This window comes from Squalius cephalus, assembly GCF_949319135.1.
Source record: "Squalius cephalus genome assembly, chromosome: 12".
Classification (NCBI taxonomy): Eukaryota; Metazoa; Chordata; class Actinopteri; order Cypriniformes; family Leuciscidae; genus Squalius; species Squalius cephalus.
The window spans coordinates 39,726,913-39,743,822 of NC_137133.1; the positions used below are offsets into that span (position 1 = coordinate 39,726,913).

The 16,910-nt window shown below is 46.3% G+C and overlaps 1 protein-coding gene across 2 annotated transcripts in view; it reads left to right on the plus strand.

Moving 5' to 3' along the window:
• The window catches only part of fzd6 (frizzled class receptor 6), an 18,952-nt gene extending 4,114 nt beyond the window's left edge, over positions 1-14,838 (plus strand). For both annotated transcript variants that reach the window (XM_079889511.1, XM_079889512.1), the window contains 5 exons: positions 641-837; positions 9,994-11,008; positions 11,152-11,300; positions 11,701-12,024; positions 12,795-14,838. In XM_079889511.1, the coding sequence (XP_079745637.1) occupies positions 641-837; positions 9,994-11,008; positions 11,152-11,300; positions 11,701-12,024; positions 12,795-12,864 (1,755 nt within the window). In that variant the 3' untranslated portion in view covers positions 12,865-14,838. The remainder of the gene's footprint in view (positions 1-640; positions 838-9,993; positions 11,009-11,151; positions 11,301-11,700; positions 12,025-12,794) is intronic.
• The last annotated feature ends 2,072 nt before the right edge of the window (positions 14,839-16,910 follow it).

The following is a 16,910-nucleotide window of genomic DNA, read 5'->3' on the forward strand; positions in this document are numbered from 1 at the left end:
GGTGATGAAGGTCTTCTGCAGGCGTTGGACTCTGCCATTATTTAGTCGTGTTTCGATCTAAACCTGTATGATTGTGTCGTGGGGAACACTGTTACTAAATGTTTTTTGTTCAGACAATGAAAAACTGTGTTGTCCATTTCTGTTTTCACTGACTTTTCTTGTATGGACAAAATCATGAATAAAAAATAACTTCTTTCGTGTTTCAGAAAGGAAAGAAAGTCATACCGATTTGGAGCGAGATGTGGGAGAGTAGATGATGACAGAATTATCTTTTTTTTTGTGCAGTATCCCTTGATATTGGATAACTGACATTTCAGACATAATATCACCAGTTGCTTTGTCTGTTTTTGTTTTGCCAAAGTAAATGGATCCAAACCACAGCACATCTCACAGCAGTAGAGATTCTGAGAAAGAAAGTAGCATATCTACTGCTGTAGACGACAGAACTTCTTTTCTTTGTTTTTGGACATGATATAAACACGTTATGTTTGTGATATACAGAAGTGCAGGAGAGTTTATTTCTGCATCAGTAACCCAGAGGACAAATTGACATTAATATACTTCTACAGACTGCAGTGAGTTTATTGTCACCGGCTGTTAATGCTTATCTTTCTCTCTCTTGTTGTTCTTCTCTCTGTAGCTCTTCATGCCGCTGGCCAGCCTGCGCTGTTCTCCGGACGTGCATCTGTTCCTGTGCCAGGCCTTTGTTCCCGAGTGCCGGGATCACACGCGTGTGCTGCTCCCGTGCCGAGAGCGGTGTGAGCGAGTGCAGTCCGACTGTAGCAGAGACATGCTCACCTTCGGGATCAGCTGGCCATCAGAGCTGCGCTGCGACCGGTGAGAACGACCAGCAGCGAACGCACACAGGACTGTTACACACACAGGACTGACTGTTAAACACACAGGACTGACTGTTAAACACACAGGACTGACTGTTAAACACACAGGACTGACTGTTCCGCACACAGGACTGTTACACACACAGGACTGACTGTTACGCACACAGGACTGTTACACACACAGGACTGACTGTTACACACACAGGACTGACTGTTAAACACACAGGACTGACTGTTACGCACACAGGACTGACTGTTAAACACACAGGACTGACTGTTAAACACACAGGACTGACTGTTAAACACACAGGACTGACTGTTCCGCACACAGGACTGTTACACACACAGGACTGACTGTTACGCACACAGGACTGTTACACACACAGGACTGACTGTTACACACACAGGACTGACTGTTAAACACACAGGACTGACTGTTACGCACACAGGACTGACTGTTAAACACACAGGACTGACTGTTAAACACACAGGACTGACTGTTAAACACACAGGACTGACTGTTACGCACACAGGACTGACTGTTAAACACACAGGACTGACTGTTAAACACACAGGACTGACTGTTACACACACAGGACTGTTACACACACAGGACTGACTGTTAAACACACAGGACTGACTGTTCCGCACACAGGACTGTTACGCACACAGGACTGACTGTTAAACACACAGGACTGACTGTTACACACACAGGACTGTTACACACACAGGACTGACTGTTAAACACACAGGACTGACTGTTACACACACAGGACTGTTACACACACAGGACTGACTGTTACGCACACAGGACTGACTGTTAAACACACAGGACTGTTACACACACAGGACTGACTGTTACACACACAGGACTGACTGTTACACACACAGGACTGACTGTTCCGCACACAGGACTGTTACGCACACAGGACTGACTGTTACGCACACAGGACTGACTGTTAAACACACAGGACTGTTACACACACAGGACTGACTGTTACACACACAGGACTGACTGTTACACACACAGGACTGACTGTTACGCACACAGGACTGACTGTTAAACACACAGGACTGTTACACACACAGGACTGACTGTTACACACACAGGACTGACTGTTACACACACAGGACTGACTGTTAAACACACAGGACTGACTGTTCCGCACACAGGACTGTTACGCACACAGGACTGACTGTTACGCACACAGGACTGACTGTTAAACACACAGGACTGTTACACACACAGGACTGACTGTTACACACACAGGACTGACTGTTACACACACAGGACTGACTGTTACGCACACAGGACTGACTGTTACACACACAGAACTGTTACACACACACAGGACTGACTGTTACACACACAGGACTGACTGTTAAACACACAGGACTGACTGTTCCGCACACAGGACTGACTGTTACACACACAGGACTGTTACACACACAGGACTGTTACACAGGACTGACTGTTACGCACACAGGACTGACTGTTACGCACACAGGACTGACTGTTAAACACACAGGACTGTTACACACACAGGACTGACTGTTAAACACACAGGACTGACTGTTCCGCACACAGGACTGACTGTTACACACACAGGACTGTTACACACACAGGACTGTTACACAGGACTGACTGTTACGCACACAGGACTGACTGTTACGCACACAGGACTGACTGTTACGCACACAGGACTGACTGTTACGCACACAGGACTGACTGTTACACACACAGGACTGTTACACACACAGGACTGACTGTTCCGCACACAGGACTGACTGTTACGCACACAGGACTGACTGTGACTGTTACGCACACAGGACTGACTGTTACGCACACAGGACTGTTACACACACAGGACTGTTACACACACAGGACTGACTGTTACGCACACAGGACTGACTGTTACGCACACAGGACTGTTACACACACAGGACTGACTGTTACGCACACAGGACTGACTGTTACACACACAGGACTGACTGTTACACACACAGGACTGACTGTTACACACACAGGACTGACTGTTACGCACACAGGACTGACTGTTACGCACACAGGACGGTTACACACACAGGACTGTTACACACACAGGACTGACTGTTACGCACACAGGACTGACTGTTACACACACAGGACTGACTGTTACGCACACAGGACTGTTACACACACACAGGACTGACTGTTACGCACACATGACTGACTGTTACGCACACAGGACTGACTGTTACGCACACAGGACTGTTACGCACACAGGACTGACTGTTACGCACACAGGACTGTTACACACACAGGACTGTTAAACACACAGGACTGACTGTTACACACACAGGACTGACTGTTCCGCACACAGGACTGTCTGTTACGCACACAGGACTGTTACGCACACAGGACTGTTACACACACAGGACTGTTACACACACACAGGACTGTTACGCACACAGGACTGACTGTTACGCACACAGGACTGACTGTTACGCACACAGGACTGTTACACACACACAGGACTGACTTACGCACACAGGACTGACTGTTACGCACACAGGACTGACTGTTACGCGCACAGGACTGTTACACACACACAGGACTGACTGTTACGCACACAGGACTGTTACACACACAGGACTGACTGTTGCGCACACAGGACTGACTGTTACGCACACAGGACTGTTACACACACACAGGACTGTTACACGCACACAGGACTGTTACAGACACACAGGACTGTTACGCACAGGACTGACTGTTACGCACAGGACTGACTGTTACACACACACACACACACACACACACACACACACACACACACACACACACACACGACTGACTGTTACGCGCACAGGACTGACTGTTACGCGCACAGGACTGACTGTTACGCACACAGGACTGACTGTTACGCACACAGGACTGACTGTTACGCACACAGGACTGTTACACACACAGGACTGTTACACGCACACAGGACTGACTTACGCACACAGGACTGACTGTTACGCACACACAGGACTGTTACACGCACACAGGACTGACTTACGCACACAGGACTGACTGTTACGCACACACAGGACTGTTACGCACACAGGACTAACTGTTACGCACACAGGACTGTTATGCACACGACTGACTGTTACGCACACAGGACTGACTGTTACGCACACAGGACTGTTACACACACACACACACACAGGACTGACTGTTACGAACACAGGACTGACTGTTACGCACACAGGACTGTTACACACACACACACACACACACACACACACACACACACACACACACACACACAGGACTGTTACGCACACAGGACTGTTACGCACACAGGACTGTTACGCACACAGGACTGACTGTTACGCACACAGGACTGACTGTTACGCGCACAGGACTGACTGTTACACACACACACAGGACTGTTACGCACACATGACTGATACGCACACAGGACTGACTGTTACACACACAGGACTGACTGTTACACACACACAGGACTGTTACGCACACATGACTGATACGCACACAGGACTGACTGTTACACAGGACTGACTGTTACGCACACAGGACTGTTACACACACACAGGACTGTTACGCACACATGACTGATACGCACACAGGACTGACTGTTACACACACACAGGACTGACTGTTACACACACAGGACTGACTGTTACACACACACAGGACTGTTACGCGCACAGGACTGACTGTTACGCACACATGACTGATACGCACACAGGACTGACTGTTACACGCACACAGGACTGACTGTTACGCACACAGGACTGACTGTTACACACACACACAGGACTGTTACGCGCACAGGACTGACTGTTACGCACACATGACTGATACGCACACAGGACTGACTGTTACACACACACAGGACTGTTACGCACACATGACTGATACGCACACAGCACTGACTGTTACACACACAGGACTGACTGTTACACGCACACAGGACTGACTGATACGCACACAGGACTGACTGTTACACACACAGGACTGACTGTTACACACACACACAGGACTGTTACGCACACATGACTGATACGCACACAGGACTGACTGTTACACAGGACTGACTGTTACGCACACAGGACTGTTACACACACAGGACTGTTACACACACACAGGACTGTTACGCACACATGACTGATACGCACACAGGACTGACTGTTACACACACAGGACTGACTGTTACACACACACACACAGGACTGTTACGCACACATGACTGATACGCACACAGGACTGACTGTTACACAGGACTGACTGTTACGCACACAGGACTGTTACACACACAGGACTGTTACACACACACACAGGACTGTTACGCACACATGACTGATACGCACACAGGACTGACTGTTACACACACACAGGACTGTTACGCACACATGACTGATACGCACACAGCACTGACTGTTACACACACAGGACTGACTGTTACGCACACAGGACTGTTACGCACACAGGACTGACTGTTACGCACACAGGACTGTTACGCACACAGGACTGTTATGCACACAGGACTGACTGTTACGCACACAGAACTGTTACGCACACAGGACTGTTACACACACACACACACACACACACACACACACACACACACACACAGGACTGACTGTTACGCACACAGGACTGACTGTTACGCACACAGGACTGTTACACACACACACACACACAGGACTGACTGTTACGAACACAGGACTGACTGTTACGCACACAGGACTGTTACACACACACACACACACACACACACACACACACACACAGGACTGACTGTTACGCACACAGGACTGTTACGCACACAGGACTGTTACGCACACAGGACTGACTGTTACGCACACAGGACTGACTGTTACGCGCACATGACTGACTGTTACACACACACACAGGACTGTTACGCACACATGACTGATACGCACACAGGACTGACTGTTACACACACAGGACTGACTGTTACACACACACAGGACTGTTACGCACACATGACTGATACGCACACAGGACTGACTGTTACACAGGACTGACTGTTACGCACACAGGACTGTTACACACACACAGGACTGTTACGCACACATGACTGATACGCACACAGGACTGACTGTTACACACACACAGGACTGTTACGCACACATGACTGATACGCACACAGCACTGACTGTTACACACACAGGACTGACTGTTACACGCACACAGGACTGACTGTTACGCACACAGGACTGACTGTTACGCACACAGGACTGACTGTTACACACACACACAGGACTGTTACGCACACATGACTGATACGCACACAGCACTGACTGTTACACACACAGGACTGACTGTTACACGCACACAGGACTGACTGATACGCACACAGGACTGACTGTTACACACACAGGACTGACTGTTACACACACACACAGGACTGTTACGCACACATGACTGATACGCACACAGGACTGACTGTTACACAGGACTGACTGTTACGCACACAGGACTGTTACACACACAGGACTGTTACACACACAGGACTGTTACGCACACATGACTGATACGCACACAGGACTGACTGTTACACACACACAGGACTGTTACGCACACATGACTGATACGCACACAGCACTGACTGTTACACACACACAGGACTGACTGTTACACACACAGGACTGACTGTTACGCACACAGGACTGACTGTTACACACACAGGACTGACTGTTACGCACACAGGACTGTTACGCACACAGGACTGACTGTTACGCACACAGGACTGTTACGCACACAGGACTGTTATGCACACAGGACTGACTGTTACGCACACAGAACTGTTACGCACACAGGACTGTTACACACACACACACACACACACACACACACACACACACACACACAGGACTGACTGTTACGCACACAGGACTGACTGTTACGCACACAGGACTGTTACACACACACACACACACAGGACTGACTGTTACGAACACAGGACTGACTGTTACGCACACAGGACTGTTACACACACACACACACACACACACACACACACACACACAGGACTGACTGTTACGCACACAGGACTGTTACGCACACAGGACTGTTACGCACACAGGACTGACTGTTACGCACACAGGACTGACTGTTACGCGCACATGACTGACTGTTACACACACACACAGGACTGTTACGCACACATGACTGATACGCACACAGGACTGACTGTTACACACACAGGACTGACTGTTACACACACACAGGACTGTTACGCACACATGACTGATACGCACACAGGACTGACTGTTACACAGGACTGACTGTTACGCACACAGGACTGTTACACACACACAGGACTGTTACGCACACATGACTGATACGCACACAGGACTGACTGTTACACACACACAGGACTGTTACGCACACATGACTGATACGCACACAGCACTGACTGTTACACACACAGGACTGACTGTTACACGCACACAGGACTGACTGTTACGCACACAGGACTGACTGTTACGCACACAGGACTGACTGTTACACACACACACAGGACTGTTACGCACACATGACTGATACGCACACAGCACTGACTGTTACACACACAGGACTGACTGTTACACGCACACAGGACTGACTGATACGCACACAGGACTGACTGTTACACACACAGGACTGACTGTTACACACACACACAGGACTGTTACGCACACATGACTGATACGCACACAGGACTGACTGTTACACAGGACTGACTGTTACGCACACAGGACTGTTACACACACAGGACTGTTACACACACAGGACTGTTACGCACACATGACTGATACGCACACAGGACTGACTGTTACACACACACAGGACTGTTACGCACACATGACTGATACGCACACAGCACTGACTGTTACACACACACAGGACTGACTGTTACACACACAGGACTGACTGTTACGCACACAGGACTGACTGTTACGCACACAGGACTGTTACGCACACAGGACTGTTATGCACACAGGACTGACTGTTACGCACACAGAACTGTTACGCACACAGGACTGTTACACACACACACACACACACACACACACACACACACACACAGGACTGACTGTTACGCACACAGGACTGACTGTTACGCACACAGCACTGTTACACACACACAGGACTGACTGTTACACACACACACACACACACACACACACACACACACACACACACACACACACACACACAGGACTGACTGTTACGCACACAGGACTGTTACACACACACACAGGACTGACTGTTACACACACACACACACACACACACACACACACACACACACACACACACACACAGGACTGACTGTTACGCACACAGGACTGTTACACACACACAGGACTGTTACGCACACAGGACTAACTGTTACACACACATGACTGACTGTTACGCACACATGACTGACTGTTACGCACACAGGACTGACTGTTACACACACAGGACTGACTGTTACGCACACAGGACTGACTGTTACGCACACAGAACTGTTACGCACACAGGACTGTTACACACACACACACACACACACACACACACACAGGACTGACTGTTACGCACACAGGACTGTTACACACACACAGGACTGTTACGCACACAGGACTAACTGTTACACACACATGACTGACTGTTACGCACACAGGACTGACTGTTACGCACACAGGACTGACTGTTACACACACAGGACTGACTGTTACGCACACAGGACTGACTGTTACGCACACATGACTGTTACACACACAGGACTGACTGTTACACACACAGGACTGTTACGCACACAGGACTGGCTGTTACACACACAGGACTGGCTGTTACACACACAGGACTGTTACGCACACAGGACTGACTGTTACGCACACAGGACTGACTGTCACACACACACACACACACACACACACACACACACACACACACACACACACACACACACACACACACACACACACACGACTGACTGTTACACACAGGACTGACTGTTACGCACACAGGACTGACTGTTACACACACACACACACACACACACACACACACACACACACACGACTGACTGTTACGCGCACAGGACTGACTGTTACGCGCACAGGACTGACTCTTACACACACAGGACTGACTGTTACGCACACATGACTGACTGTTACGCGCACAGGACTGACTGTTACACACATGACTGACTGTTACACACACATGACTGACTGTTACACACACAGGACTGACTGTTACACACACAGGACTGACTGTTACACACACAGGACTGACTGTTACGCGCACAGGACTGACTGTTACACACATGACTGACTGTTACACACACAGGACTGACTGTTACACACACAGGACTGACTGTTACGCACACAGGACTGACTGTTACGCACACTGTTACGCACACAGGACTGACTGGTACGCACACAGGACTGACTGGTACGCGCACAGGACTGTTACGCACACAGGACTGTTACGCACACAGGACTGACTGTTACGCGCACAGGACTGACTGTTACGCACACAGGACTGACTGTTACACACATGACTGACTGTTACGCACACAGGACTGACTGTTACGCACACAGGACTGACTGTTACGCGCACATGACTGACTGTTACACACACACAGGACTGTTACGCACACATGACTGATACGCACACAGGACTGACTGTTACACACACAGGACTGACTGTTACGCACACAGGACTGACTGTTACACACACGCAGGACTGACTGTTACGCACACAGGACTGACTGTTACACACACAGGACTGACTGTTACACACACACACAGGACTGTTACGCACACAGGACTGATACGCACACAGGACTGACTGTTACACACACAGGACTGACTGTTACACACACACAGGATGGTGGCCGGTGGCATAAACTGCAAAGACTTGTGTTACATGTTGGTCATCCAAAAAATTTTTTAAGACTGTTCATAACTTTTTTAAGTCAGTTATATAAAACCGTAGATTAGTCTAATTTGACACTGAAAAGTAAGACTGTAAATCTCTAACTAACTGCTGGTTGGTCACACTCTTAACATAATGGCTGTGTTTATGCAACTCGCCCCAGGCTCTATGTATTTTTTCAGAGCTGTACATTTTTTATGATTTGTATGTTGTTTTTTCCAGATTGGAATCGTGCCGCTTTTCTCCGAACGGTTCTGCCGTCTCAGCCCTAGAGGAATTGACCACGTCCAAAAGCTCTCCGTCATCTGGTCGAGATCTGGGGTTCTGGTGTCCGCTGCATCTGAAGACTCGGCCCGGTCAGGCCGGCTCTTTCCTCGGGGCTCAAGACTGCGCTCCGCCCTGCGACAACATGTTCCTGAAACCACACGAGGTTCATTTGGCTAAGACCTTCATCGGCGTGTGTTCCGCCGTGTGCTTGTGTGCAACTCTCTTCACATCTCTCACCTTCCTCATCGATGTCCAGAGGTTCCGCTACCCCGAGCGGCCCATCATCTTCTACTCTTTCTGTTACACTTTAGTTTCTCTGGTGTATTTCATTGGTTTTCTGCTGGATACGGAGGCGGCGTGCGTGGAGCCGAGTGTGCCGGGCCGCGTGGCTACGGTGGTGCTAGGAGCCCAGAGCCGCGGCTGCTCGCTGCTCTTCATGCTGCTCTACTTCTGCTCTACTGCAGGGATGGTGTGGTGGGTCATCCTCACCATCACATGGTTTCTGGCCGCAGGGCCTAAGTGGAGCTGCGAGGCCATCGAGAAGAAGGCGGTGTGGTTCCACGCGGTGGCCTGGGGTCTCCCCGGAGCGCTAACGGTTACGCTGCTAGCGCTGGGGAAGGTGGAGGGAGACGGCCTCAGCGGCGTGTGCTTCGTCGGCCTGTACGATCTGGCAGCGCTGCGCTGGTTCGTCGTGGCACCGCTAGCCCTCGGTGTTCTGATCGGCCTGTCGCTGTTGCTCGCCGGCATCGTGTCTCTGAACCACGTGCGTCAGGTGATCCAGCACGACGAGCGCAACCAGGAGAAGCTGAAGAAGTTCATGATCCGCATTGGCGTGTTCAGCGGCCTGTACCTGCTGCCGCTGCTGGCGCTGCTCGGCTGCTACCTGTACGAACAAGCCCAGCGCGAGTCCTGGGAGAACAGCTGGATCCGCCGGCACTGCCAGGAGTTCAGCATCCCCTGCTCCCGCCACGTGAGACTCCCTAACCCTAACCCTAACCCTAACCCTTAACCTTAACTCTGATCCTAACCCTGACCCTTAAACCTGACACTATCCCTCTGGCACAGTACCAGAGCTTGTAGTCTCTCACTGACTTGCTGTTTGGTTTGTTATAGAGTGTGGATGTGGATCATCCCGAGCTCTCCCTGTTCCTCATGAAGTATCTGATGACGCTGGTGGTGGGAATATCAGCCGTGTTCTGGGTCAGCAGTAAGAAGACCTGCTGGGAGTGGGCCTCATTCTTCAAGAGAACGCGCAAGAAAGAGTGAGGACGCTCTCTCTAACCCTAATGCTGAGTTCACACTGCATGATATCTCGTCAGATAACTGTTGTTTTCACACTGCAGGAGTATCTGTGGCAGCGTTCAGTCTCACTGCATGGCTTTACAATAGGAAGAATCACAGTCAACTTTGTCACACGTGTGAACGAGCACCGATTTGCCTCCGATTTCAGGCATTTGTCGCGATTTCCCAATATCTGTCGGCGACTGAAAATCGGGCTAAAATCTTGCAGTGTGAACTCGCCATAACTCAACTCAACTGTTTGTGGCTTTGCAAATCTGTAGAGGGTATTTTTATGTCATTTTATCCACTACCAGCATCACCTGATCTGACCAGTGTGTGCGTGTGTAAAACTGAACGCGTGTGTGTGTGTGTGTGCTTCAGTCCCATCAGCGAGAGCCGGCGTGTCCTGCAGGAATCCTGCGAGTTCTTCCTCAAACACAACAGCCGTGTCCAACAGCACAAGTCCAAACACTACAAGTCCTCCTCACACAAGCTCAAGGTCGTGTCCAAGTCCACGGGCACCAGCACAGGCATGCACACGCCCGTCACCGGTAACCATGACAACGCGCCTGTCTCCGGTAACCATGACAACACACCCATCTCTACGGCGATCCACAACCACAGTGTGTGTGATGTGCCTGGTTCCTCTGAACGCATCGGGTCGACGGAGAGACGCAGTAAAGTCGACGCTGAAAGCGCACACAGGTTCATGTTTTATATTATGTGGATTATTTGAATTTACATTCTGTTTAGATGATACAACCTTTCCACTGGGAACATCAGTACTAACAATTCATTCAATCTACTGACTGAACTGAAGTATTAAAATGAAAGCAGATGCATCAGTTCACTGTTTTGTTTGTTACCATCATCTGCATTCAGATCAAGGCTGTATTACTTGAGTTCAGTGTTAGACTAGTGTATCCATGGCCATTTTTTATTTAACTCTGATAGCAGTAATGGTTTGATTTATGTGTGGAAAACTCCATCCACAGACACTTTTACTTTCATCCACCTTATTTCAACCATCAGAGCGTAAGAGATCATGTGTACACTGAATGTGTCCTAGTTCCCGTGTCTTTCAGCCTGTAATGCTGCTGGATAATGCAAACTGGGATTTCTTACCATATTACTTTAATGTATTGTCATAACCATAAACGCGCTGGTTTGTAGCTCAAATAGTTTAACCGTTTACTGCACTTTATTCTTCTAGTTATTCCTTGTAGTGGCTAATGAATCAGAAGTCTCACACATTCACAGAAAATGGCTTGCTTTATAAGGTGGATATAGAGGAATTTTTATAGTGCTTTGACAAAAATACAAGATTCACATTTCAGAAATTCTTTTGCCCTACAGCTTTCCAGACAGATAGATGAACTTGTTGAACCTGCAATATTCCTTTCATTCGTCAGATCTCAACAAATGTTTTGGTTTTCCTACTGCTTTTTAACACCTACTTTTATTGTGTTTTGAAGGTTGACACCCAAAGATGAAGTGCTAGAGGCTGGCCAGAGCTCCGCCCACTGCAGCAGGAGCAGCCAATGAGAGCTCAGGGTGAGGCTTCTGGCTCCACCCACTGCAGCAGCAGCCAATGAGAGCTCAGGCAGAGACTTCTGGCTCCACAGCACTGGAATCTGTTTTAAAGGTTATAATGTTCACGCAGCTGATGCTTCACACAGGATCCGTCTCGACTGACAGTTTTATGAGTTTTATCAGCTGTTGTCGATTTTTGCTGCTGCCGGAACAGGATTGCACATTCGTAACACTTCTCTAAGTCATTCATCACTGGAAAAGTCTTAACACTGACACTTCTGACCTGAATCTTTAAACAAAAGCAACAGATAAGATTCACTCTTAAAGCAGAATTTCTACAGAATTTGCACGAGTGCTCTAACTGTACGCCAAAAACAAAATACAGCAATAGTGTTTACTCGTATTAACTTTCTCTGCCTTAAAGTAAAACTTAGTCTTCAAATTATAATCATGAAGATTAAGGTATTTAACATTTCAGTTGTATCTCAGCTTTTCTTTTTGCATAGCTTTGCTAAAATGTATTTTTAATATGTATGATATATAGACCTTATGCGCCAGAGAAACGAGGGCACCACCATCTTTCAAATATTGTCTTTTAACTTCCGTTTTTGCGGTTGCTCTGTATATTTCTATGGCATTGCTGTCCAGGAGTAATTAGCTTTTGAAGTGGATTTACTTAATGTAAAGTTAACGAAAGTTATCATGAGGACTGTAATGTTTAAAGCAGATGTCTTAACAAATGTCAGTCGACCGGGAAGATTTTAAAACGAGCCGTTCATTCATAAATGCGCAAAATCGCTGTGAAAATACAGACCGGAAGTCAAAAGACAATGAGCGCAATGCTGAAAAGGGGCGGGGCTACATAAGGTCTATAGACCTTAGTCAGTGTTTTTGTCAGAAATGAAAGTGGGGCTGTGAAAGACTCGAGGACAGTGTGTTCAATGGATCGGACTGCTGTTTAACAACATGCTGACAAACATCTTTCAAAGACTAAAATCTGTAGACAAAAACTCCATAAAACATTGAAAGTTATGTGATCTAGTACCTTTATACACTACTTTTCTATTGTAAAGACTTTAGTCGTTTTCATCTGTCCAATTCAATATGAATAAGGTTTATTGATGTTCATTATTATGCCAGTTGTTTAGGGTTTTTTGCACCTTGTATAGTTACAAAAAATACTTTTAAAGACTCATATCCTACACGATCCCTATGTACAGTAAATAAAACGTGCACAACAACATCGGGTGGAGGAGAGAATAGGTCACTTGATAGATTAGGATTATCATTGTATTAATAATTGCAATTGTGTGATGAATCCTGCAGAAGAATTACTGCCATCTCTGTCTGTCATATATTTTACTATAATATGTTCATAGCACAAACTTTATCTTATCAAAATAAAGTCCGTAGAAAAGCATCAATGCAAAGCTTTTTAGCCTGTGGTCTTTATTCCTCACGTCCTGATGTTTGTGTATAACTGTTAAAATATCAGAACTGTAGATTGTTTTGAGGACACATGGTTGATTTTCTTCACTAAAGGATGTGTTATTAGAGTCTTTCAGTCGAAACCAAAGCCATGTATGAAACAGAAAAGGAGATCAGAGTGTCAAACTCATTTCTATTTTTTTTGTAACTATCCGTTGAGCTAAACATTACATTACAGTTCGGCTGTATCTGTTGCTTTTTATTCTCAGTTACTGCTACAAATGTTTAAGATTTCAACTCAGTTTACAGGGTCTTACAAATTCCACACACAATTCACAATTACCCAAAAATGTAATGTAATAACCAAATAATCAAGGTTATGATTAATAACTAATGGCTAGATTATAGAAGCACTGCATAGAGGAGGACTGTGTGTAAATCTGTAGTGTTTATCTGTAATGTGGAACTAGATGATGTGAAAACACCATGGGATTCACACACATTCAGTTGAAATAATAGGAAATCTCATTTCAATGAATAAACAGTACACAACCAGTCAGTCTCACAATGTAAGCATCATGTAAATGTTTATTTATTAAAAGTTATGTTCATCTTCATTGAAACTGAAAACATCGGATCAGCACATGGAGAGAGACACACTGAAATATATATTACATATGTCAAAGTGCTCATTCTGAAATCTGAATATTTATGTTTTTTGAGATATGCATAAACAACTTAATTCACCTTGTGTGTGTAAACATGTTTCAACTGTTTTTAGAAGAAGTTACTATACTTACTGAATGTTGGTTCAATTAACATTCAATATTCTGCAAATAATCCCCCAAAAATGTTTATTTTCAATATTTCCTGCAATTACATAAACATAAATATCACTTTTCCTGCAAAAACTGACCATAAACATAAGTTAATTTAGAGACAATTGACATTTTTCCTAAAAACTAACCCTATCTGTCTGATACACAACAGATGATTTGAGGTCATTAATCTTCAGATGATTAAGAATCAGAATCAGAAAGAGCTTCATTGCCAAGTGTGCTTGCACCCACAAGGAATTTTTCTTGGTACTGAAGCTTCCAGTGCACATATACAAATACAAATACAACAAGAAACATAGTAATACAAATTCTAAGAATAAAATATATAAAAAATAAATAAAAATAGTTTAAAAGTAAAAAAGTAGGGTCACAGTTGGGTTTAGTCCGAATAAACATTTACAGATTATGAACATATTTACAGTATTTTGAGTAGTATGAATATGATATAAATATAAATATCACCTGAGTTAGAGAATATTACACTAGACAGTGGGAGTCTAGCGCATGTTACAGATTATGAACATATTTACAGTATTTTGAGTAGTATGAATAATATAGATATAAATATCACCTGAGTTAGAGAATATTGCACTAGACAGTGGGAGTATTGCACTTACAGGCATATGCCTTGGGGGGCATGTTAAGTGTTCAGAAGGGAAATGGCCTGTGGAAAGAAACTGTTCCTGTGCCTGGATGTTCTTGTGGCCAGTGATCTGTGTCGCCGTCCTGACGGTAACAGTTCAAACAGGTGGTGTCCAGGGTGAGTGGAGTCTGTGATGATTTTACCTGCTCTCTTCCTCACTCTGGAAGAGTACAGGTCCTGGAGGGTTGGCAGGGGGGCACCAATAATCCTCTCTGCAGTCCGGACTGTCCGTTGTAGTCTCCTGATGTCCGATTTGGTAGCTGAACCAAACCAGACAGTGATGTAAGTGCTTAAAACAGACTCAATGACGGCTGAGTAGAACTGTATCAGCAGCTCCTGTGGCAGATTGAACTTCTTCAGCTGGTGAAGGAAGTACAGTCTCTGCTGGGCCTTTTTCCACAATGGAGTCAATGTGATTTGCCCACTTCAGGTCCTGAGATCATTATTCTCTAAGATCATTATTCATGTCGGCACTAATGATGTTCGACTCCGCCAGTCGGAGATCACCAAAATTAATATTAAAGAGGTGTGTGAACTTGCAAATACGATGTCAGGTACTGTAATCTGCTCTGGCCCCCTTCCTGTTCGCAGGAGTGATGAGATAGTTAGTAGATTGTGTTCACTGAATCGCTGGCTGTCTGAGTGGTGTCCGCAAAATAATATAGAATTCATAGACAATTGGAAAAGTTTTTGGGGCAAACCTGACCTGTTGAAAAGAGATGGTATTCATCCCTCCTGGGATGGTGCTGCTCTTCTCTCTAGTAATATGGCTCATAGTCTTAGTGCTCAAACATGACAAATTGGGCACCAGGTCAGGAAGCAGACAGACTGGCTAAACCGACCGTCTGCTAGCGGCCTCGCGTCACCCAGGTCAGATAAATCCTATCACATAGAGCCTCTTTCACCTAGATATCATCATATAGAGACTGTGTCTGTTCCCCGAATTTGGAAATCCAAAAAATGTTTAAACCTATCTAAGGTTAAAAATGTAATTGATGTTCAACAAATAAAAAACAGCTATAATACAGATGAGCAAATGCTAAAGCTTGGGTTGCTGAATATTCGATCGCTTACTTCAAAAGCACTCATTGTTAACGATATGATTTCAGATAATAACCTAGATGTGCTGTGTTTGACAGAAACCTGGC